The sequence below is a fragment of the Chaetodon trifascialis genome, chromosome 6 (genome assembly GCF_039877785.1).
Source record: "Chaetodon trifascialis isolate fChaTrf1 chromosome 6, fChaTrf1.hap1, whole genome shotgun sequence".
Classification (NCBI taxonomy): Eukaryota; Metazoa; Chordata; class Actinopteri; order Chaetodontiformes; family Chaetodontidae; genus Chaetodon; species Chaetodon trifascialis.
The window spans coordinates 665,001-690,597 of record NC_092061.1 but is presented as its reverse complement, the minus strand read 5'-3'; the positions used below and the strand labels follow the sequence as shown (position 1 = coordinate 690,597).

The window sequence follows — 25,597 nt, the reverse complement described above, 5'->3', positions numbered from 1 at the left end:
GCTCTGGGGTCCGCTGGTCCAGCAGCTCTGGGGTCCGCTGGTCCAGCAGCTCTGGGGTCCGCTGGTCCAGCAGCTCTGGGGTCCGCTGGTCCAGCAGCTCTGGGGTCTGCTGGTCCAGCAGCAGGCTCCTTTGAACTCTGCGCAGACACCTCACAGATATCACTGATGATCAGTACCAGTGATGTTCTGGATGGTTTGAATCGCCTCCTCCTCCATCCAAAAAGAGGACTTTGAAGTTCTGAAGTTTCCTGAAGAAACACAGACGAACCTGAGCTTCCTGTAACAGGATGAAGTTTCTTTCATGTCTTCTTTATCTTTATGTTCTGTTCATCCTGTTCCAGAACAAAAGACCAAACTAACCCGGTCTCTGCCATTTACAAAGCACATCCTTCTGTATATTCGGTTTATTTTTTCTCAGTATATATATTTTGTTTTAGATTTTGTTGTGTATTTTGTTTTATATATATATATATGTTCTCAGTAGAAATATTTTTGTTGTGGTCCTGTTTTTGGTTGTGTTTTGTGGTCTGACTTCTCTCCCTTCCTGCAGTGTGATGCCAAGGGGCGGGGCCATCTCCTGGAGCGCTGGTCTGCTGGCACACCTGCCGCTCCTGCTGCCCAATCAGCCGGCTTCATAAGCCATCCTCTCTTTGTCTCCAGTGCCGGATTATTCTCACTGCTTCCTGCATGTTGCTGCGCTGCCTGAGATCATCTGCCCCTCGCCACGACTTTAGCCCACCAGTGATCGTTTCTCGAGTTCGTAAGTTTTTGGTGTTTTGCTGCCTTCTGTCTTATACTTTGTTTCTGGTTTTTCTCCCTGTCTGAAGGTGATTTTCTGTTCGGTGTTTTTAGTTGATACTTTCCTCCAGTGAGAATTTCTGTTGCTACTTTGTCAATAAATCTTTATTTGTTACCACTCTCTGCATCTGGGTCCTGGCATCCTTTATTCTGGCCATAACAATTTTATTTTTTTTATATATATATTTTTTCTTTTCTTTTCTTTTCTTTTCTTTTCTTTTCTTTTCTTTTCTTTTCTTTTCTTTTCTAATTCTATTCTTGTAAGGAGCACCTGCAACAAAAACAATTTCCACTCGGGGGTCAAAAAAGGAATTCTGATTCTGATTCTGAAGCTCATGAGAACAAAGAGCTAACACTTCCTTACCTGCTAATGGATCTCTCAACTCTGGCTCCATGGATGGATGTGGCCCTGAGATGAAATACAGGTCTTGTTACCTTTTCAATGCACATTTATTTTCCCTTGATTCAAAAACACCCAAACAAAATGTGGAACCAAGTCCAGGTCAGTCAGGTACTGACACTAGAGCCTGACCAATAAACTGGCCTCAAGGCCAACATTAGCTGATGGCATACATATCAAGAGACTGATGTACAAATGTCAATGATGTGTTTAAGGAACTTCAGAATTGGCCAGAGCTGCAAATTTGTCACTTTTCTGCAAAATTCCCCATTTTGAATGAAAGATATGTTTTTGGTCGCTGTTACTTCAAATGCTGCTGTTTAAGAGAACAAGAGGCTGTTGGCTCTTTGTCAAGATGATGAGATGAAATTACTAAAGATATTTAAGTTACAGAGACATAAAACATGTTTCATTACCAAAAATGATGGAGCGGGGGGCAACTATGATTTGCATATATTTGCTAAAATATCAGCATATTACAGGAGCCCAGTAGCAGCTGAAGACCTTTATCCAAACATTATTACCTCTTCAGCCTCTCATGGAACATGCGTTCATGAAGTCCTCTGAGACGGTGCAGAGCAGCGACGTCAGGCCTGAGCCTCGCCAGCTCCTCAGCTCTCACTTCTGTGACACAAATCTTATGTTTCATGATCCACAGCATCAGCTGTGGACGTTCTTCATCACTTCCTTATTCAAACCTAAGTTTGACTTCAGGGTCCTGTTTCAGAACGTGCAAAGTGAACTTCAGCTTGTTAAACTGTAAAACTTTTCTTACCCAATTGTTGAGTGAGGCTGAAGAGGCTGAAGAGGAGCAGGAGCCTCGGTGTCTTCCAGCTCTTCATGCCACCTGCCATCATCCTGCAGAGAAGAAAACAGCTTCTGAGGCAGCAGCCACCCAGCTTTTCCATTCCCACACTTCAGCCTTTCGCCTTGCCAGTGTTGTTTAGAACGTGTTACTGGTGGCTTCCCACTGGCACTGGGGGGGTTAGTGTCACATGAGCATTGTCTACCGGCCCCTGTGGACTTGAGGGGTGAAGACATCCTGCTGCATCCTGTTCGTGTGGCGGCTCGATTTATAAGGAGCTTTTCTTACATACTTTAACAAGCTTGTTTGTGTTGGTGGAAATGTTATTTGTGCAGCTGGTCTCTTCCAGACTGAGTCTAATCAGTATCAGATGCTTCTGTGCAGATTAAGCTCATCATGCTATCAGAAACTCTGCTAGCTTGATTGTAGTTTGATGAGGAATCAGAAGGCATGTGGTGTAAATTAAACTACAGTTAGCCGAACTATCGCTTTTAAGTCTTAGCATCTCCTGGAGGTTTTTACTGTGACAGACCTGAAATTAATCTGGTCGGTGACGGTTGGTCCTGATTCATCACACGAGCGAAAACACAACTGTTACATTAGCATTGCCATTCTGAGCATGTTAGCATCTCATGTAAGTTATCACAGAGCTGCTAGCGTGGCTGTAGACCAGAATTTGTCAAAGTGCGGCCTGCGGACCAATGGCAGCCATCAGAAACATTTTGTGTGGCCTCGAAGGTGACATGAAATGAACGCATTATATTTGAATCATCTGTGGTCCATTTCGATACTTTCAACGGTCCACATTTAACTTTCTGCAGGAACAGCGACGAGAACGATTAATCAATGCTAATGCTGTCAGCTATGCTACACACAAAACAAGAAGCATATAAACGGATGAATGAATAATCATGAGTCCTAAAAATAAAGTGTTGTTGATGTTGAGGCGTGGAGGCGGAGTCTCAGCGTGAGGACAGAAGCTGTGGTCTGCAGATCTGTAATCTGTTTAACCTTTGGTACGCTGTGTGTTCCTGTGAGTCGGTCCAGATAAAAGAAGCGAGCTGAATAACTTAAACACAGGAATCAGCTGGCTCTGACGCTTTACATCCAAGTATTACTGAGCTTTCAGCCAACTCTACAAAGTGGGTCTCTGACAGACAGTTGGTTTGTCAGGATGGAGCATTGGTGTGTTTCTCTGATCTTATCTGACGTGAACTGACTTCTTATTCATGTCAGACTTCGCTGTGAAGCTGCTGTCTTGACTCACCTGTCTGTTTTCTTCTTCTGTGGTGCAGCTCCACCTCTTCTTGTATCTTTGACTGCGGCAGCCTGAACCAAACCAGCTGATCAGAAGAAGTCAGATCCATTCAGTCGTCAATCATCAGAAGCTCCTCAGCGTTCATACGTGTGTTATTACTCACAGTGATCAGATACAGACGGTCAGCTGCTGCTGAGGCTCGCTGGTGAACTGGTTCATTGGCAGAGGTGGATGAATGCTCTGAATGTCCTGTCTTCCATCAGGTCCTCAGGCGCTGGGGGGTGGAGCTGCAGCGACCTTCAGACTGAGAGTCAACAACTAAACTCCCCCTGCTGAACTGAGCTTTAGTGACAAACTGCCCAAACAAAGTGTGTGACCAGTTTGCAGATTTACAGAACTGAAGTTTTTATGATTTCAGCACAAACAAACTGTGAAGACAACATCAACAACATCAATGACAACATTAACACCAACAGCAACGTCAACAACATCAACAACATCAATGACAACATTAACACCAACAGCAACGTCAACAACATCAACAGAATCAACATCAACAGCATCAACATCAACAACATTAACGACAACAGCAACGTCAACAACAACATCAACAACATTAACATAAACATCAACATCAACATTGACAGCAACATCAGCATACACACATACACACTCACACACACAGACAAATAAACAAACGCACGTACACACCCACAAAAACACACATACACACTCTCTCACACACACTCACACACACACAGGTGTATACACACATGCACACAAACACACACTCTCACACACACTCACACACATACACATACACATACACATACACATACACACTCACACACACACACACGCATGCACTCATGCATGCACACACACACACACACAACTGGTTAGCAGTCCGGGAAACATCAAAGTCCAGAGCCGTCTCTTCTGGTAAACGTTCTGGACCTCGTCCACTGACTGAGACAGATGACCGCTGGTTCATCAGAGACCTGCAGCAGCCGCAGACGTCTGGTTTGTCTTTTTGATCGGAGCATTTTATTTACTGATTGTGGTTCAAATGTAAGTTTCAACAAATAACCAAACATGCTGCTAAAATACTCGACCCGCTCCGGCTTTAACCGGGACGGATGCAGACAGGAATGGACCTACGACGTGTGGAGACGGCTTCCTGCATTCAACCCAGAGTCCTGAATGGACAATCAAACCTTCTGTCCCAGAGTGACGGAGGGTGCCGGTGTTGGTGGTCGGAGGAGTGGAGTGAGACAGGCCGGCCACCTGGTGCACTGACGACGGACGAGTGTTTGCACTGGTGGAGTGAAACATCCATCTGTCCATCCATCCATCCATCCATCCATCCATCCATCCATCCATCCATCCATCCATCAAACCGTCCGTCCGTCCATCCATCCATCCATCCATCAAACCGTCCGTCCATCCATCCATCCATCCATCCATCCATCCATCCATCCATCCATCCATCCATCCATCCATCCATCCGTCAAACCGTCCGTCCATCCATCCATCCATCCATCCATCCATCCATCCATCCATCCATCAAACCGTCCGTCCATCCATCCATCCATCCATCCATCAAACTGTCCATCATCCATCAAACTGTCCATCCATCCATCCATCCATCCATCCATCCATCCATCCATCCATCCATCCATCCATCCATCCATCTCTGGGTCTGATTCTGGATCTGACTCTTCAGACGTTCCTTCTTCTGTTGTGATTGATGCTGTTCAGTCACCTGTTGTGTCTCACCTGAGGACTGACCGACCAATCATCTGTGAGCTGCCGCTGTGGAGTCTTCCTCACTCTTCTTCTGCATTAATGTGTGAGATGCAAATGATGATCAACTCAAATCTGCTGGTTTTGTATTGAACAGCTCAGTCACAGAATATGGAGATACGTGGTTTTCACTGAACTGAGACGAACATGAGACACAGACAGAATCCACTAAACTGAATTTATTTCTTCCAGTTGATTCTCAGCACAAACGTTTCGTCTGCAGCTTCATCACATTTCACTAAACATTTATTTCATCGCTCTACTTTTCTAACAATTTCAACCAAATCATGTTTTTCTTCCACAAACTTCACAGTGTTGTGTCACTTCCTGTTCAGGATGTTTTCAGGACACGATGGGACCAGTACAGCATGTCACTGGTCTTTCTGGTCTGCGAGTGTTAAACTGTGAGAAACAAACAGCGATGAAGCAGCTTCCAGTGAAATCATCACAAACAATGAAACAGTTCACGTCGACCCTGCAGAGGTCAAAGGTCGACGGTTCACATTCCTGGACAAAGTGCAGCTCGAAGGGAGGACGGAGGGAGACTTCTTCTTCTACAGTTTCAGTGTTTACGAGACACAAAAGTCCAATAAAAACTTCTCATGAAACCAAACTGAATGTAGCTGGAGCTCTATAACAAACTGACCTCAGATCAGTTCACACGTGATTATAGATTTAATACAAACAGCAGTGAGACGACGACATCATCATCATCATCATCATCATGTGAACAACAGCAGGAAAATCTCTTCAAACAGGAATCTGAATCAGTGCTTTACACCCTAAACAAAGAAATGACTAAGAAAAGAAAACTCCATGACATCACGATGATGTCACACTATGACATCAGAATACGACCTCAGGGCGAGCTGCACGAGCACGGGTCGACTTCATCAACGGTAAACTTTACGTTTCATGAAACTTTGATTCAGTTCAGCATAATTTCAGCGTTTGTGACGTGAATTCGTACTCAAACACTCGAACGTGTTGATCGTGTCGAGACGATGGACGACGACGTGAGACAAACGGAGCCGTCTCCCTCGCTGCCCCTCACAACTCTGTTAGTTATGAGTTTGTGGTGACTCCATTAACCGTCTTCTGTTCTGTCAGAGGCTTTAAAACCTGACCTCTACGACGGGGACGTGCTGCCTTCAGGGCCCCGTAACGTCACTATAATGTGCTTCAGTGGTGCAGAACAAACCAACAGCCAGGAGCCTCCGGTCCCTCCGAGGGTCCGGGGCCCTTTGCGCAGTTAGAAACATCTGGACAGTTCATCTGTTACTGCACAGCTTTTACTCACAGTACTACCTGTACATGTTATACACACTTTGATAAAAATGTACACATTTATGTACACACTGTCTATCTTTACTCTTAGTACTTCATTTCTTCCTTTAGGGCTACTTTTCTGTACTATTCTGTAGTTTAATTCTATGTACTGTAAATATTTGAATGTGTGTTCATACGTACGTGTGTGTGTGTGTGTGTGTGTGTGTGTGTGTGTGTGTGTGTGTGTGTGTGTGTGTGTGTGTGTGTGCGTGCAGAGGGGACGAGGCTTCAGCTGCTCTTCATCCTGCCTTCTGTTTTATACAAAGACGACGAAGCTGAACCTTAAAATTTATTTCCATCATCTTTCTGTCAGAAACTGTCGATAAACACATCGATCACACGTTCATCGATCATCAGCTCAAATGAAGCTGGTGTGGAGAAAACCAAACGCTGACTCTTCCTCTCAGTTTCATGTCTGTGCAGCTCATCAGCTGATTGTGTACGAAGGAAAACTAAGACCCAGAACGACCTGACGCGGCTCAGGTGTGCGGCGCCTCCCGGCAGGTGCAGCTCCCCTTTACCTCGGCATCGGTGTCAATGTGAAGAGGAACGAGCCAAACGTCACTGAGGACAAAGACGTGAAGCGGAAGTCAGCGTTACGCTGAAATCTGAGTGCAGATCAGTGAACGCGCGCGATCACCAGCAGTTGCTCTCACGCTGAAATCAATGTTTCTGTATTATCGATTCTGTGGAAGCTTCAGCTGTTTGTCAGTTTCAGCTAAAACTGGAAATGATTGGGAGTCTGTGGACAATCAGCCTGCAGTCAAGTGATGAAGACCACGACGATGAAGAGGCTCCAATAAAGTGAAGGAGCGGAAAAACTTACTAAATCCATGTGACCTCTGAAGAATCTGATCTGAGAGCAGCAGAAGTGTCTAAACCTGCTCATTCAGTCTCTGACAAAAACCTTCACTTCAAAATAAAAGTCCTCAGTAGCTACTGGAAGTTTATATTCATCATTTAAAGAAAGCGTTGCTGCTCTTAATGTGAAGTCCAGAGGAAGTGCTGCTGTAAATATCACAGTTATTTTCATTATTGTTATTATTGTCGTTATTAGGATTACCTGATCAGTAGAGTCTGATTGAGAAGAAAAACAGATTAATCAATTAATGAAAAGTAAAACTTTCAGATTTACTTTTTGATTCACTTGATTAATGTTTTTTTAAAAGTAAGATAACTGATTATTCTCTCGACAGGAAACGCTAGCGGTTACTTTGTTCATCAATTCATCTTTAAAGTCAATGTTTAAACAAAATGCCCGAAAAACTTGAAACCAGTTTCCAGTCAAGTGTGAATATTTAATTATTTTCTTCTGGTTTTATTTTTGCATATTTTACAGACTAATTGATTCATTAAAAAATGGCGTGCAGAGGAGACGCTGAGACGGTCACGTGACCTCGTCTCTGCAGTTACAGTTGGGAAACTATATTTAACCTTATCCGATATATTAGCATCAGCAGCATAATTAGCATTAGCAGTAATTGAGGTACAACGAGAAGGAAACGTAAAGTTAGCCTTACAGGCTTAGCATTAGCATTACCCGTGTTGGTCTTCATATTATTATTTATTCGACTAGCTTGTTAGCTTTAGCTGCTTGTGAGCATTAGCTGCATTGGTCGTTCTCCAGTAAAAACAGCTTTTATGTGGGACGTTTCTTTCAGGGACTTCTCCTGAAACTAAACATTTTCTCGTTGTCCATGATGACGATGAAGCTTTGACGGCGACGGTGGACAAGTCAACGCACACCGCGTGAAGCTTCACGTCTTTGCAGGCTGACTGTCAGACGTGACGTCGGTGTGATCTGAGGTTCCCGTTCTCACGTTATGGTTCTTTAAAATGACAGTGAAGGTGGGTCCTTGTTCTCAGTGAGGCTCTCCGCTCAGGTGTGCAGTGTTTTTCAGACACGTGTGTGTTTTCTACAGAACAGCCATGTTGGTTTGACAGGTTAAACTTTAAAGACGGCAGCTACGCTGCTTCTGCAGCGTGAAAACCTCCTAACTCCAGCGGGCCTGCATGGGCAGGCCTGTGAGGAGTTAAGAGGTTTTCACAGGACATCAGTGTCTGTGGTCGGCAGGTTGGACACAGCGTTGTGGAGGAAGACAGACACTGACATCATCGGCAGAGACACAGCGGTGTGGAGCAATGACTACATGTCCCATCATGCCCTGGGACTGTCAGCGGTCAGTGGGCGGAGCCTCTGGTTCAGGAACCTTTTCCTAACACTGAAGTCTTTTCAAAGGTTTTCCTCAGTGTAGTGATGTCATTAATAATATTGATCTGTTCGAGAAATTCAACGAGGAGCCGAAATTTAAGGAAAACTAGCGGAGACAAAAACATCTTTAAAGTCATCATCCGTTTGATTTACGCCTCAGTGTTCATGATTTAAACCTTTGTGCATTAATAAGTTCATGTATCACAAAATAATGTTTCCTGTTCCTGTCAGAATAAATGTCATGTCAGACATCCAAAACAAAAATTCTGCCATTAAGCCAGAAAGGCTTTCTGTCAGACAGCCTTTCTGTCAGAAAGGCTTTCTGTCAGACAGCTTACTGTTTGTAAGATGAGCAGAAGACGCTGTATGTCCTTCGTCTCACTGAAGGAACCTCATCTAAAAAAGGATGAATTTAAGTCATCCTGATCAGCGTCATGTCTGAAAGACAAACTGTCCTCTGTCAGCGTGAAGACGTCCGTCTGTCTGGACTTGTCTTCAGTGTCCAGTTTAACACTGAAGTGTAAATCTGAATTAATTCTCCAGAATCCCAAAAGATCTCAAGTTTTCAGTTTTTAAGACACAAACGGACACAAACTTTTTGTTTCAAAAACAGACTTGGGCTGAAAAGCTCAATAAAGAGATAAAACAGAAGAGAGATTTCATCGTTTGAAACTTTTCTTTCTATTCTTTTCCGAAAAATGCTGCTGGGATTATTTCCTGGAAAACCTTTAAATATTTGTTTCACTGTACTTTTAGTAGCAGTGAAATACTTCATAAATACTCACTAATACTGATCCTTATAACAGTGATGAAACGTCTCTTATCAAGCTCCTCTGACAGAAATCTCTTCTGGAGATTTCAGCTACATCTCATGGCCTTCATCAGCCTAGTGGTCATGAGGGTGGAGAAAAATATTCAGAAGGAAATATGTCCTGAATAAATAGAATTAATTTCAAAATCCTCGTATCTGTTTATGTTCAACCTTTTCTGCATTTCTAACGTTTCATTCCTCATTGATGGAATGACTACATTACCCATGAGCCTCAGCGCTGAACAGCCACAGTAGATCCTAATTCAGTCTTGATCAATCATCCAGTCGTCTGCGGTTCTGTGTTAGAGAAACTTCCTGCCCCAGAGGCTCCGCCCACCAACCACACTCTGATCAGTGATCAGGTTCGATCGATCGACTGACAGGTCCCCGACCAATCAATACGTCCCCGATCGACGGGCCCCCGGCAAACAGACAGGTACCCAGTTCATCAACAGGAGACCTGTTGATCGACAAGTCCTCAATCAATTGAGTGACCACGGATCAATCACAGGTTTTGTGTGTGCGATTCCATTCGTAAGATTTCACAAGCTCAAAACTGATCGTGGGGATTGATGAGTCAGTGCGATCAATCAGTGTGACAGACAGGAAACAGAATCAACTGTACAACAACGTCAAAGACATCAACCAAAGTAAAAGCAAGTTGTTCTTTCAAAATAAAAGACCCTCTGGTTGGATACGGCTACAAGCAGAGCAAGGCGAGTAAGTGTGTGTGTGTGTGAGTGTGTGTGTGTGTGTGTGTGTGTGTGTGTGTGTGTGTGTGTGTGTGTGTGTGTTTGTGTGTGATCTGTGATGACAGATGGTGTGTGTGTTTGTATGTGTGTGTGTGTGTGTGTGTGTGTGTGTGTGTGTGTGTTTGTGTGTGATCTGTGATGACAGATGGTGTGTGTGTGTTTGTATGTGTGTGTGTGTGTGTGTGTGTGTGTGTGTAACGTGTGTGTGCAACATGTGTGTGTAATGCGTGTGTGTGTCTGTGTAATGTGTGAAGTGTGTGTGTGTGTCCAGAGGGTCTGTGTGTGTGTGTGTGGCTCAGCAGCAGCAGTGAAGCTCTCTCTCTCTCTCTCTCTCTCTCTCTCAGACCACGGTGCTGACGGAGGGATCTGATAGGTTGAGCTGGCCAGTGATGTCAGTCGGGTACGGCTACAGAGAGGGACAAAAAGAGAGAGACAGAAACAGAGAGAGAGACAGGAAGAGAGACAGGAAGAGAGAGAGACAGCAAAGGAAACGCATTAATTCAGCAGAGTGTTTGTGAGTTTCTTAAATGTGAAAATAACGACACCAGTGGAGGCAAAAGAAGCCGAAACATGAAGCTGAACAATCAGAATCTATAACTGTTTAATCTCTTGAATAAATGTCTTGAATGAGAAGTTATAGTCGTATTTTAAAAGCTTCAGTATTTTGAAAAGATCACCAGAACAAATCAAACATACTGATTTCTTCAGTTTTTGTGACTGTCTGACCGAGCTTTCCTGCAGCTGAAATCACGTATGTCAGGAAGAAACCTACCTGCTGATGTTTCCTTTCGTCTTTCAGATTATTTTCTCATTTGTTGGGCAGCCTTTCTTTCTGCCAGGCAGCCTTTCTGTTAGACAGCCTTTCTGTCAGACAGCCTTTCTGTCAGGCAGCCTTTCTGTCAGACAGCCTTTCTGTCAGGCAGCCTTTCTGTCAGGCAGCCTTCCTGTCAGGCAGCCTTTCTGTCAGGCAGCCTTTCTGTCAAACAGCCTTTCTGTCAGGCAGCCTTTCTGTCAGACAGCCTTTCTGTCAGTCAGCCTTTCTGTCAGACAGCCTTTCTGTCAGGCAGCCTTCCTGTCAGGCAGCCTTTCTGTCAGACAGCCTTCCTGTCAGGCAGCCTTTCTGTCAGACAGCCTTTCTGTCAGTCAGCCTTTCTGTCAGGCAGCCTTTCTGTCAGGCAGCCTTCCTGTCAGGCAGCCTTTCTGTCAGACAGCCTTTCTGTCAGACAGTCTTTCTGTCAGACACTTTGGGTTAGCTGTAGTAAAGATCCTGTTTGTGACGTAAGCTAACTTGGTACATTGGTTAAAATAAGTCTGACTTTCGGTTTCACCTTGGACTTGAACCCTTTTGGTCTCCTGGGTGAAAGTCCTGCGTGTCACCCATCCCCTCAGACCCCTGTCCACTGTGGACACAGATGCTCTGGGCGTCTCATACGGCAGTGGACTGGTTGACAGTGGTGTCACAGAGTGTATTTGACGAGCTGGGAATGAAAACTGTCTGTGAGCTCAAACTGCATAGGTTTGGTGGTTTTAGTTTTTTGTCTGTTGCCAAGCAACAGAAGCGTCATTACTATCAGTGTTTTTAACTTTTAGCTCATTATTTGCTCTTCAATTTTGGTCTAAAACAACCTTAATAAAACAGCCTGAAGGGAAGTGTGCAGCACCGCAGTGACGTGTCACCCTGTGGGTTGCCAGGTTTGGTGGCATTCTGCCTGAACAGAGACCAAACTGTTCCTGGCACCCGGCACTAAGACAGAGACACTGCACAGACGTCCTGGGCGGATGAACAGGAAGTGTGTGTTGTCGTGAGAGTACAGGTCAGTCGTGCTTGCAGAGGAGGACAGAGGCAGTGTGTGTGTAGTACAGCATGTAGTCTGGACACCATTGAAATCCACCGAGAGAGAAAAAAACACTCATATAGAAAATAAAGAGAGATGAGCACAAAGAGAAATGAGTGCGACTCTGTGAGTCACTGCTGCCATCCATACTGGTCAAACTGGCACTGAACACCAACACACATGAAGGCAGCTCATTGAAACGGGCGTCCGCCCCACTTTCATTCACATCAGGAGGGACGGGGGAGCAAAATGGCTGACTGCTGTGGACTTAAAAGACAGAGACAGAAGATTTGGTGGATTCAGGGCTGAGCAGCTTCATCAGCTGCTCGTAAAAAGCAGCGGGACAGCAAACCCTCGCCGCGTCTACGATTGTCCGAGGTCAAAGGATAGTAAAACTGAGGCTGAAAAGAAACATCGAGATGTAGGCGGCGGCCTCAGACAGGAAGTGATTAGGAGTCACAGATGTCTAATGGACACGTGGACGCCATCAGAGACTCCTGGAAGGACAACAAGAGTTGTTTGTTAGCCGAGGGAGATGACATTTACGGCCAGAAACATCATCATCTCTGACAGCTTTAATTCAGCAGCTCCTAAAAGCGCCGCCTCGCTGAAAATGAGACGAGTTAAGGGAGAAAAAGGTGTCTCCAGAGGACATCTCCAGAGGCTGTCCTGTGAGGACGAGAGCCGTTAGTGGAAGAAGAATAAAACGTCGGGAGCGATGATCGGTGATGAAGGGACAGAGAGGTGACAGCAGAGGACGGACAGGAAAAACCAACAGGACAGGGAGGACACAAAGACAGACAGGACGAGCACAAAGAACAGGACACAAACAGAGAGGAGGGGACAAAAGGTCCACAGGAGAGAAGAGACCACACAGTCTGACCCTCTTCACTTCTCCTTTGCAAGAGGACGACTCGCTGAGAGCAAAGAAAGCGACGCGAGCCCTGACCTGACTGGACGCTTCCTGTCCTCAATCTGTTTCCTCCCGTCTGTCTGTCTGTCTGTCTGAGGGACAGAGGAGCTGATGCAGGCAGGAAGACAAAGATGGCTGACTGACAGACGGGCGGCCATGATGAGTCGGCAAGGAGATGACGGAGCTGGGGATGAGATGAGAGGAGAGGAGATGACAAGAAGAGAGACGAATGATGGACACAAAACTGGAACTGATGGAAGAAAGATCTGTGAGGAGGAGGGAGGAGGCTGAGGGAGTGGAGGGAGGAGGCTGAGGGAGAGGAGGGAGGAGAGAGGAGGGAGAGGAGGGAGGAGAGAGGAGGGAGGAGAGAGGAGGCTGAGGGAGAGGAGGGAGGAGGCTGAGGGAGAGGAGGGAGGAGAGAGGAGAGAGAGGAGGGAGAGGAGGGAGGAGAGAGGAGGGAGGAGAGTGGAGGCTGAGGGAGAGGAGGGAGGAGGCTGAGGGAGAGGAGGGAGGAGAGAGGAGGGAGAGGAGAGAGGAGGGAGAGGAGGGAGGAGAGAGGAGGGAGAGGGGGGAGGAGGGAGGAGGCTGAGGGAGAGGAGGGAGGGGAGAGGAGGGAGAGGAGGGAGGAGAGAGGAGGGAGGAGAGAGGAGGGAGAGGGGGGAGGAGAGAGGAGGGAGGAGAGAGGAGGCTGAGGGAGAGGAGGGAGGAGAGTGGAGGCTGAGGGAGAGGAGGGAGGAGGCTGAGGGAGAGGAGGGAGGAGAGAGGAGGGAGAGGGAGGAGGAGAGAGGAGGGAGGAGAGAGGAGGCTGAGGGAGAGGAGGGAGGAGAGAGAAGGCTGAGGGAGAGTAGGGAGGAGAGAGGAGGATGAGGGAGAGGAGGGAGGAGGCTGAGGGAGAGTAGGGAGGAGAGAGGAGGCTGAGGGAGAGGAGGGAGGAGAGAGAAGGCTGAGGGAGAGGAGGGAGGAGGCTGAGGGAGAGGAGGGAGGAGAGAGGAGGATGAGGGAGAGGAGGGAGGAGAGTGGAGGCTGAGGGAGAGGAGGGAGGAGGCTGAGGGAGAGGAGGGAGGAGAGAGGAGGGAGAGGGAGGAGGAGAGAGGAGGGAGGAGAGAGGAGGCTGAGGGAGAGGAGGGAGGAGAGAGAAGGCTGAGGGAGAGTAGGGAGGAGAGAGGAGGATGAGGGAGAGGAGGGAGGAGGCTGAGGGAGAGTAGGGAGGAGAGAGGAGGCTGAGGGAGAGGAGGGAGGAGAGAGAAGGCTGAGGGAGAGGAGGGAGGAGGCTGAGGGAGAGGAGGGAGGAGAGAGGAGGATGAGGGAGAGGAGGGAGGAGGGAGGAGGATGAGGGAGAGGAGGGAGGAGGGAGGAGGATGAGGGAGAGGAGGGAGGAGGGAGGAGTAGCAGGAGGCGAATGGATGAAAGAACAACACAAACATGAGAGCAAAGAGGCAGAGGAGGATGAGCGCTGGAGAAGGAGGACAGGAGGAGGAGGGTAGGTGGTCTTCATCTCCTTACCGTGGCGTCCCCGGAGGCCCTACGGCGTTTGAGGTCGGAGGTCGCAGTGATGGACCTAAAAGAGGTTTTGGGCTCGGGCTCTGCTCTACCACTTTTCCTATCCTACAATAGATGATACGATAGGTGCACACACACGTTAACACACGCAGCAGAGACACTCGTACACCGCCCGCTGCGCCACGCCGCTCCGCCCTCTGGGTACTGTGTGTGGTACTATGAAGTACTGTGAGTACAGTGTACTGCAATGTCGTAATGTAATGTAATAAATGTAGTGTGCTGTGTGTGAGCGTTACAGTACAGTTCAGTTACAGTGATACACACGTACTATGTAATACAGTGTAGTATAACATAACATTATACTGCAAAGTACACTAATAGTATATTATAGTACTGCATCATATAGTATGAAGTAAAGCATAATAATGAAGTATAACAAGCTATAGTACAACAGCTGAGTATTTAACACAGTTGCTTAATAAAGTGACAGTACACAGTAAAGTACAGTGCAGTATAACGTAATATTGTATGGACTAGTGCAAAGTAGTATAGTAACAGTACATAGTACAACATAGATTGGTATCTACTCTGCTATAGTGTAGTAATAGTATATATTTAAGTGTAGTGCAGCATTATATAATCTTGTATAGCTTAGTCTAACACAGTATAGTGATATATGGAGTGCAGTATACTATAGTAATGAACAGTACCAGTATACAGTGTAGTTCAGTCCACATAATATATTGTAATAGTATTGCAATAGTATAATAGTATATTCCTTCTAAAGGCAATTTTAACTTTATTCTATCCACTTTTTCTATATAATGTACATGTATACAGTATGTAGTAAATGTAGTATATGTACAGTCGATGTACATGAACTGAATAAGATTAACTGAATGTAACATTGACTTCGTACTGCGTGTACAAGTACACACTGTTAACATCAACTGTCAACAGATGAACACATGAACATGACTACACTCTGTGTGTGCATGCGTGTGTGTGTGTGTGTGTGTGTGTGTGTGTGTGTGTGTGTGTGTGTGTGTGTGTGTCCGGCAGACTCCTTCCTGTTTCAGATGAGATGATGTTTCAGTAAAACACGAGCACTTTGCTCAGTTTTACTGCTGACAGCCACAAACACACAGCAGCAGGTAAATCAACAACATGAGGCTCGAACAGGAACAACAACAGGAAGTGACTCACACAAAGCAAAGGACACATGGGGGGGTGGGGGGGGAGATGGTGCGTGAAGCGACGATGTTTGTTCATCCTGAACACATCAGATCATTATACCAACAATTTGCTGCTATAATGTCATCTGTATGTGTGTGTGTGTGTGTGTGTGTGTGTGTGTGTGTGTGTGTGTGTGTGTGTGTGTGTGTGTGTGTGTGTGAGACCAGCTAGCTGAGCATCTGGACTGCTCCTCTAGCTGCTGCTGTAGGCTCAACATCCCTGGTGAGTCAGTTCAGTCAGCAGCTGCCAACACCAAACCCCAGGCGTCGCTTAACCAACTGGAAAACACAGCTGGTCTGAGTCGGGGCATGTGGAACCCCTGGTGGAGGAAATTCCACCTAAGGGTCTCTGGACCATCCACTGCAGTCAGGACCAACTTCAGTCATCTTGACTACATCTTGCCGCTGGGTACAGTGAAGTGGACGCTGTGCAAATCTCCATCACTGAAGTCCAGTTTCTCTGCACACGTCACGGCACCTTACCGCCATCATTCATCCAAATCCTTTGGCGATGGGATCAGCAGGCTGAAGGCTGCAGCCCTAAACTTGCATGCAGGCGGTTCAGGACACTGGTCGTCCTGTCACTTGACCAAAGCAACAGTGAAGTCCGACAGAAGCCTGACCAAATAAGTGGCCGTATTCAGGATTACACTGCTCACCTCCATAGTGAGGAGAGGGCTAGAAAAGGTACCCTAGACCAAAACATCCTGGCCGGCCTACAGCAGCTGGTGGAATCCCATTATCTGAGGTCAAAAACAAATGACCAAAGTGGTAGCACATTACTGGTGCCTGGAGCACTTTGACGGACACATCTGGACCAAACAGACCTGAGAGATGAACCCCCATCATGGGCAGAGAGTTAGCCAGACACAGTGTGGATACTGCTGACCTGAGTGACACCGGCTGGCAAACACTGGACTAAGTCCAGTGGACTTGCAGTAAAAGAACACCTGGACAACAAAATGGAAAGTATACCAAAGGACATTAAAAACTGTTTACTGACCCTAAATCCTAAACCCTTAGTGCCAATGCTCCTACCATGACCAACTCTTAGAAGATCCGAACAAGGTTTCCCACAGCAGGAACACACCAGACTGGCCTTCTTTGAGGCTCCAGAACATCACTGGAGTCCCTAAGCTTTGTGCATTAGGCAGACTGGACTCAGGACCTTGATGCATTCTACATCCTTGAGTCACTTGGTTCCCATACGTCCACATGAGGATTGGTTTGATGAGAATGACGCAGAAATGAAAGCATTGCTTGATGAAAAACGTTGCCTGCACACCTGAAAAACAGCACCCAAAGAAAAGTGCCTTCCTCATCATTTGCAGGATCGTCCAGAGACTCAGCGTCACGCAGGAAACCTAACTGTACATTAACGCTGAGGACATTCAGTCCTGCACTGGCAGAAACAACACTTTGATGATGCGCTACAGGAGGTCCACAACACTACAACAACGGTCCTCAACACTCAGGACACTCGCTGCAGAAAAGGACAAAATACTTGCACTGGGCTGAACACTTCAGCGCAGTCCAAAACCAGCCATCATGCATGACTGAGGAGGCAGTTGTGAGACTGCCTCAAGCTAATAAACCAGTTCCTTGATGTTCCATCGTTCATTGAGGACAGCAGAAAAGCCATGACCCTCCTCTTGTCAGGCAAAGCTCCAGGCTCAGGAGCCATTCCAGTGGAAATCTACAACAGTGGAGGACCTCATTTAGTCCACAAACCAGTCCACAAACTCCCCCAGTCCTGGTGGACATTAGATGCTGAGCTCTCAGGAGTTTAAGGAAGTCTCTTTAATCTATCGTTACAAGAGGAAGGGCGGTCGGCCGGCCTGAATCCTTTAGAACCATCTATCTAAACCGGGTTCTGCTGCCTGAGGGCCAGTGTGGTTTAAGGAAAGACCTCAGAACCAACAAGATGGAATTTACTGCCCGCTGGGAATCCCAAGCTTGGGACTGACCTGTCTGGAGACACAAAGTCCAGGAAGGTCAGAGGTCAGAGGTCCACAGCCTGCATCTACAACTGGGCTCTGATTGGTCTGTTCAATAATCTGCACGTCCAACAAAACCCAAAATAATGAGACGTCAACTATTACGGACCAACAGAAGAAGGTTTGTGTGTGTGTGTGTGTGTGTGTGTGTGTGTGTGTGTGTGTGTGTGTGTGTGTGTGTGTTGAACAGAAAACAGGTTGGGGGGGCACAGCAGCTACATGGATGATGGTCAGCATGATGGTTCACCTCTAACATCATTTAACATTGTCAGTTTGACCTTTGACCCCTCACAGTTCAGTCTGGCATTGTTCTGTATTTTCCTTCTTTTCAATAAATCTCATGAAAAGTGAATTTACCACAAAATGTGACCAGTTTGAAATCTGCGTTGTTTCGTCCCTCCCTCACGGTCCAGTACACAATCAGAGTACAATGAAGGTATGAAACGTGTATAAGTACCCTTCAGGCTGCAGTGACACATGAGGCAGCTGTGCTGATGAAGACAAAGCTGCCATGGTTTCGTCATGATGCCCCTGCAGATACGATGTGCACCTGAAGAAGTGAAATCTTCATGCAGCCTGATTTTGAAGTATTACAGTAGAAGTACACACAGCAGAAACTGGCCGCCTGTTTAGTTTCTATTTCAAACACACACAACGGGGAAAATGACACGAGTGTGTGTGTGTTCAGGTTTGGTTCATGAGATCAATCAGAAGAAAATACAAAATACCACCAGACTCAAACTTTTAAAGGCCGAACATTCAATTCTTCTTTCAATGCTTTTATCTCGAGATCACGAGTTCATTTTTTGTCATTTCAAGATAACAAAGCTGGTTTTGTGGTGGAAACGTCTTTAACGTCGTTAATCTGGAGAAAGGCCGACATCACTGTCATGGCGTTGGCGGGTTCATTCATGTCAGTGGAGAGCAGAGCGACGCGCTGATCAATGATGGAACTTCATCTGATGATTTCATCTTCAGTCACTGCCGGCTGCCGGCTCTCTGAGCTCTGGCAAACGCTAGAAGGAGTAACGATACTTGTTTTCTCGAGATAACAAACCAGTGAACTCATAATCTGAAGATAACCACATTAGAAATATAACTGCCCTTCTCAGCTTCCGTATATACTTATGTACACGTATATATCCTTTACGTGGAATCAACTGTAGAAAAACAAATTTTACTGAACAAAATAAGGTCAATTCTCACAACACCCAGCCCTGCTTTGGATTCTTGAAAACTGTCAACACAAGCAGTTTCAATGGAAAACAAAATCAGTGAAACACATTGATCATGAACTCATCATGGTTTGATCCAGAGACCCAGACTGGGACAAACGGACAGACTGTTCCCGAGAGACGGCCCACAAACCTTCTTCTGGATCACTTTCTACATTGATTAAAAGTCCATCAGCAGCAACAGTGGAAGACTTTGATCTGAGCATCATCAGTAACAGGGTCACATGGAAAATACAAGTAAGAGCGTGAACACTGGCCTGCAGCCCAGAAACACTCGTGTCCTCGCTCTCAGCGTCCACCACCTGGAGCTGCTGGTCTGGACCAGTCTGCTGTCCTGAAGCTCACACACATTTCAATGAAAACTAGAAGAACAACAAACTGAGGCTTCGGCCAACTTCAACAAACAACAGAAGGAAAAATACAACGTGTTAACAGTCGGAGAGCGACGCGGGATTCACACAAGGCCGTCCATGTTGTGCTCACGGTAGCTAGCGAGCTAACAGACAGTAGCTCACGTTGTATTCTGGTGGTTCAAAGCAGTTTATCGGACGTGTCCTTGTCAAGCGGTTTATTCTGGATGGACGTCGGAGACAAAGATCTCATCCTCACGTCTGTGTGTTCAGTCCAGACTCTGAGTGATACCTGCCTCTCCTTCAGCCCTCTGGCGCCCCCCTGAGGAGGCTTTCATCATCTTCCTGTTGTCTTTATCCTGCTGAGTGTTCACGTCTACACGTTTCACCGACGTTCACAGAACGACCTGAACGATGAGTCATGAAGCTGTGATCTGTGACTGGACGGACCCTGTGATCCCATGAGCGGCTGTTCTGGTATGATGGAGGCCAGAGGTAGGTGGACCTTTCAGCTCATGGTGTCCCTAGTTGTCCCTCATGTTTCCTCTTGTCTCCTCAGCTCCTTCCCTGATTCTGATGTCGTGATATTCTTTTCATGATCGTGTTGGTTTTTAATGCAGAGCTGTCTGAGAGGTCAAAGGTCACGGGCCTTCGGTGTTGTTTGACTTTGTGCTGTTTTCAGGTCAGTTTGTGTGAGAGGATCAGACCAGGTGATCGCAGTCTGACTTTAAGTCTCAGCTGTTCTGGAATCAGACCTGTGTTTCACTCCTCAGTCTGTGAGGCGTTTAGTTTCACACTGTAAAAATCAGAACAGACTGGGCCTAAAAAAAAGGTTCAAATGTTCAGTTGGTCAGCGTTTCCTCTCGCAGCCCTCAGAGAGCTGCAGTGTTTCATGTGCTAATCCTGCTCTGCTAACTCCTCGCCTTAAGACAGCTGTTTGAAGTGCTAATCATCCTCTGCTAGCTGTTAGCCTTTAGCGGCTAGTGTTTGAAGTGCTAATCCAGGCAGAGACGAGATGATTATTAATGTGTTTCCGTCCAGCTGCTGTTGAGGCTGCAGAACATCTGGAACAAAGACTGATTGAAGGAAACAGAGCAGGTTTCTTCTGTGTTTGAATACAGCTTCTTTGTGTTTCTCTGAAGAAGCTTTGCATGACCAGCCATTTTCAAACAGAGAACAGCTTCCTGTTAGCAGCATATCTGCCCTCCTCTGTTCACATTTTCTTCTCTGATGCAGCAGTTAAACCGTGTTCCTGCTCAGATCAATACGTTTTTCCTGTTAGCAGCAGAACCACACTGAAATCCATCCATCCATCCATTATCTATACCGCCTATCCCTTTCGGGGTTGCGGGGGGCTGGAGCCTATCCCAGCTACAATGGGCGAGAGGCGGGGTACACCCTGAACCGGTCGCCCACACTGAAATCACCAAAGGCAAAAACAATCAATACCTGTACTTTTTATGTCATTAATATAAAAAAGAGCTCCGAATGAATCACGAGAAAGCTGTTTCATAATGAAAAAATCTTTTCTCGTTATGATGAGAAAGTACTCAATCCCCATTTGGTCAGCATCTATTTCTCTGAGACAGGTGAGCCTCACCTGCTGTGGTCGCTGATTTGAATCCCTTCAGTCTGCATACGTTTGATCCACCTCAGTAACGCTGACAGGCCAGACATCAGCTGCTTTCAGACCTCCGACAGCCGGATAAACAACTCACAACGAAGGAATATTGCCAAGACGCCATCGGGCCTCGCAAATCACACCTGAGTGTGATATTTGGCTTGAATCCAAATCCTTCTTTCCCATTGGACGTGACCCAATGGAACGCGGGGAATCGTCATGACGTCTTTCAGGATATAAGAATCAACTGTCCTCGCTCCACCTCACCTTTCCACTGCGACGGAAGCAGCCTTTGAGCTCGCGGTCCAGATGGACTGTTGGTGTGTGTTCGTCTCACTTCAGCTGCAGAAGGACGACGTCCACTCTGCTCAGCTCGGTCGACTCTCAGCCGCTTCCGTTAACAGCTTTACGGATGATTTACAGGTTTTATTTCCAGTGTTAGGGGCTCCTTGATACAGAGCTGGTTTTATGTCTCCATCTCCTGCATGAGGACACTCAGACATTAGCAGCCTTAATGTCCAACTGGAAACTTCTGGAACTCACTTCTGAACTAATATCGTGTTCGACCGTCTTTTAAAACATTGAACTGTTAAGGTCATTATATTTCTGTTCAATGAAACATTTCAAAGAGTTTTTCTTTTGCTCTGATTGGTGGATCCTGTCAGAACTGTTTGCGTTCAGTTTATCTTGTTTATGTGTTCAGTTTTACTTTTTCTCACTCAGATGTTCAGTTTTTGTTCCCCGACAGAGAACGATAAAGTTTGATTTGATCTTTTATGAGCGCAGACGCTGCAGCAGACGCTTTAATGACAAGCAGTTATTTTCAAGGAGATACAAGGTTCTCTGCTGGCTCACCAGTGTGTGTACTGCGCTGTACTGTGCTGTGTAGTACTGTGCTGTGTAGTACTGTGTAGTACTGTGCTGTGTAGTACTGTGCTGTGTAGTACTGTGTAGTATTGTGCTGTGTAGTACTGTGTAGTACTGTGCTGTGTAGTACTGCATAGTACTGCTGTGTACAGCAGCTCTGTCTGTCGGCCCTCTGGGTGTTTTGCACTCAGCTGATCTCAGATCAGTTAACAGCAGCAGAACACATTAAAGTTTGATTTGAAGCGTCTGAGCTGATTCCTGTCGTGTTGTTCAGATCTGAGATCAGAGACTGACTCACATGAGGCACGTATGTACTGTTTAATCATACATGACACGAGTGACTTCATGATTCAGTGGTTCAGTGTGTTTTATCTTTAAAAGTAAAAAGTCATAATTAATCCTGTTCACGTTTGGATGATGTGTTCATTCTTTCTTCCCTCGGTTTGGAGTTGACGTCTTCTGTCTGACGACTGAAGGACAAACAGACACGTTCAGTCTGCTGCAGGCGTTAATTCTGTTTATTTCTGAAGGTGAGAAGAAGCCAGCTGCTGTCAGAGCTGCTGTCAGATCAGCACGTTGGTGTGTTTTTATGTTCCTTCATCTCATTTTCAGCTTTTTCTGCTCCAGTAAATCAGCAAAGACTCTCGTCCCTTCGTTGATCAAACTAAACTTAAACAGCTTAAACCTGAACAGTGTCAGTGGCTGATCAACATCCTGTTCAGACTCCTGATCGAACACCAACAATAAACGCAGTGAAAACAGACCAAAGGAGAAAACATTTAACTATGAAGGGTACTGATCCACGACAGAAGCACAAATATCAAACGACCAAATCAGCAAAATCTGAAAAACGCTCTGCTTCCACTGCCGGTGGAGGTTACGGCTGCGAGGAGGACGAACAAAAAGCATCGCAAAGTCACGGAGACGCACCGGGCAGAACCTCTGCTGTGCTGTTACAACATCGTCAAATATGAGCAGCAACGAGTATTTCATGATGGTAAACAGTGATGGTTCCAACGTTCAGACCTGCCGACAGCACCGTCTACAGAACAACGTCCAACCGTTCCATGGACGGTAAAATCAAATGAAACGAGTTCAAAGGAAGCCAAGAGCAGCACCCACAAGGTCGCAGCAGAGTGCAGCAGAATACTGCAGAGTACAACAGAGTACAGCAGAGTAGAGTAGAGTACAACAGTGTACTGCAGAGTACTGTACAATACAGCAGAATACTGTAGAGTACTGCAGAGTACAGCAGAGTACAGCAGCAGCAGAGTACTGCAGAGTACAGCAGCAGTAGAGTACTGCAGAGTACAACAGAGTACAGCAGAATACAGTAGAGTACAACAGAGTACTGCAGAGTACTGTACAATACAGCAGAGTGCTGTAGAATACTGCAGAGTACAGCAGAGTACAGAAGAGTACTGCAGAGTACTGCAGAGCAGGGTTAGGGTGAAGCAGAGTCGAGTACCTGCAGGTTTTTCCTCCAGACGTTCACAGCAGCAAAGGCGAGCTGCATCTGTTTCCTTCGAGCGTCTTTGTGTCGTTTGTAGGCGATCTCAATAAAGATGAGGAAGATCCCGGCAACGATGCCACCGGCAACCAGCATGAACACACCTGAGAAGGACAGGTGAGGTCAAATCTGTACACTTTGATCAGTTACATTTAGTACTTTTTAAAACCTCTTCCAGATGTCAAAATGTAAAATTTAAAACCACTGAAGAAGAACTGCACACTGCATCAGGCCGAATGTTTTTAGTCAGTTGTGATATTAACATGGACATTTCACTCATATTTATATGTATCTCAATATATCCCAAAATATATGCTGACATAAGATGTAACCATGGGAAAATTCATCAGGACTTGAAGATTAAAAGTACATCTCTACATTGAGGCATCTTCCCAGATGCCTTCAAAACAGCTGCTGTAAAAACATTAAAACAGAAACTCAACCTAGACAGCGATGAACTCATGATGTCTGAGGTCGCAGGGAGCTGATTGGCCCATTTCTGTTGTCACTCTACATGCTGCCACTGGGAGGCATCATTACAGAGTACAAAGTATGTTTCTATGCAGACGACACACGACTGAACATCTGTGCTGAACCAGATGATGCTAATGCTACAGACTCCATCACTGACTGTCTGTTAATCAATAAATCAATGGATGAGCAATAATTTCTTCAAGTTAAATGAGGACAAACTGAAATCCTTCAGTGTCCCACACCTGTCTGTAGGTCTGTTTCCTACCTGCCATGTTCTCGAAAGTGAGGGTAGCGGGGGCGTTGCTCCTGGAGTCACACTCCTGATATCGAACCCACGTCTTGTCCAGATCCTCCATGAAGCCATTTTCATGAGAGCTGAGGAGAGACAACGAAACACACTGAGACATCCACATACAACGAGTACACCGAGTACGTCCAAGTTTATATCAGCAAGTCAGGTTAAATATGCAGCAGTCTGATGAGGGTATCAGAGGTGTACCAGAGGGGTATCAGCAGGGTATCAGAAGTACTAGAAATAAAGGACTATCTTATCCTAAACAGAATATTAGTAAGGGATCAATAGTCTATTGGTAGGTTATCACAAGGGGTATCAAGTAGAGTACCGGGCAGGGAACTTGTCGAGTATCAGTAGAGTATCCACAGAGTACCATAAATATGATGTATCAGAAAGTACTACAAGTGAATCACTGAGGTATTAAAAATGTGTCATGTGGGTATCATTAGGGTATTTTTATGGTATCAGAGTATCAAATGAGTATCAGTGAGGTATAAGCCATGTGTCAGACAGGCAGGGTATAGGAAGGGTATCAGAAGGCCAGTAGTGTATCAGTGTAAGTATGGTATCAACAGGGTATCAACAAGGCATCAACGGAGTGTCAACAGGGTATCAGCGGGATATTAAAATGTGTTAGAAGGACATTAGAGGAGATTCACAGATATCAGAAGCTCATCAGCAGGGAATCAGAAGGAAAACAGTGGGGTATCAGAGGGGTATCAAACAGGGTATCAGTAGGATAGTAGCATATTAAAAGGGTATCAGTGGGTATCACAGGAGAATCAGTATCACAAAGGTATCAAAGGGTTATCAGAGAAGTATTGGTCTAGTATTACAAAGGCATTAGGTATCACAGTGGGGTATGAGAGGGGTATCAGTAGGGTTTCATAAAGCTCCAGTATGGTTCCAGGGGGGTCTCTGCAGATTATCGCTCGGGTGTTTTTCTTACCTCAGAATAGCCAGAGAAACATTCTGTTTCCATGGACTGTCTTTTCTCATTCCAATCCCGAATCCAGAGCGGAAGAAAAGCTCTCCTGTTGTCACCAGATCGCACTTCTGTGACGCCTCGAACTCCAACACAGCGCTGTCCCAGATGAAGGCATGAAGCTTACTATGGAGGGGAGGTGGGTGGAGAAGAAGATCAGGTATGTGTGAGGTGGAGATCAATAGATGAAGGTGGACGGCAGCAGTCTACAGTATCACATTACACCTCTGAGGTACGGCTGATTCACAAAGAGCCTACTTGTCTCTGACGGCCTGGATGGCCTCAGCAGCGCTCTCGTAGTTGTGTTTCTCCATGTGGCGGTACATGGTGCTCAGCTCCACCTGCCGTCTGAAGTAGATATCCACCGAACTCTGCTTCACTGTGGCGTAGATGAACTTATCTGAAGGGTTACGCAGCTAAAAACAAGTACAGAACAGAACACAGGGTCCAAAGTGAACAAGGAATCAAATCCTCAATGAACCAAGAATCACATCAACGTGTCCTGTGGGTCACTGGAGGAGATTCAGAGAATTAGTGTGCTATCCAGTGTTTCCTGTGGTCTCTTCCTGTCCTTGTCCATCTCTATGTTTGATGGTCTGTCCATCAAGG

At 46.1% G+C, this 25,597-nt stretch overlaps 1 protein-coding gene across 3 annotated transcripts in view; it reads right to left on the bottom strand.

Annotated features, from left to right (window-relative positions):
• Window positions 1-5,605: 5,605 nt before the first annotated feature.
• The window catches only part of grin1b (glutamate receptor, ionotropic, N-methyl D-aspartate 1b), a 54,318-nt gene continuing 34,326 nt past the window's right edge, over window positions 5,606-25,597 (bottom strand). For 2 of the 3 annotated variants that reach the window (XM_070964462.1, XM_070964461.1), the window contains 5 exons: window positions 25,247-25,404; window positions 24,953-25,114; window positions 23,974-24,083; window positions 23,193-23,338; window positions 5,606-10,577 (listed from right to left, as the gene is read on the bottom strand). In XM_070964462.1, coding sequence (XP_070820563.1) covers window positions 10,512-10,577; window positions 23,193-23,338; window positions 23,974-24,083; window positions 24,953-25,114; window positions 25,247-25,404 — 642 coding nt within the window. In that variant the 3' untranslated portion in view covers window positions 5,606-10,511. Of the gene's footprint in view, window positions 10,578-14,422; window positions 14,525-23,192; window positions 23,339-23,973; window positions 24,084-24,952; window positions 25,115-25,246; window positions 25,405-25,597 lie in introns of all 3 variants that reach the window. The other variant, XM_070964463.1, reaches the window with a different exon arrangement.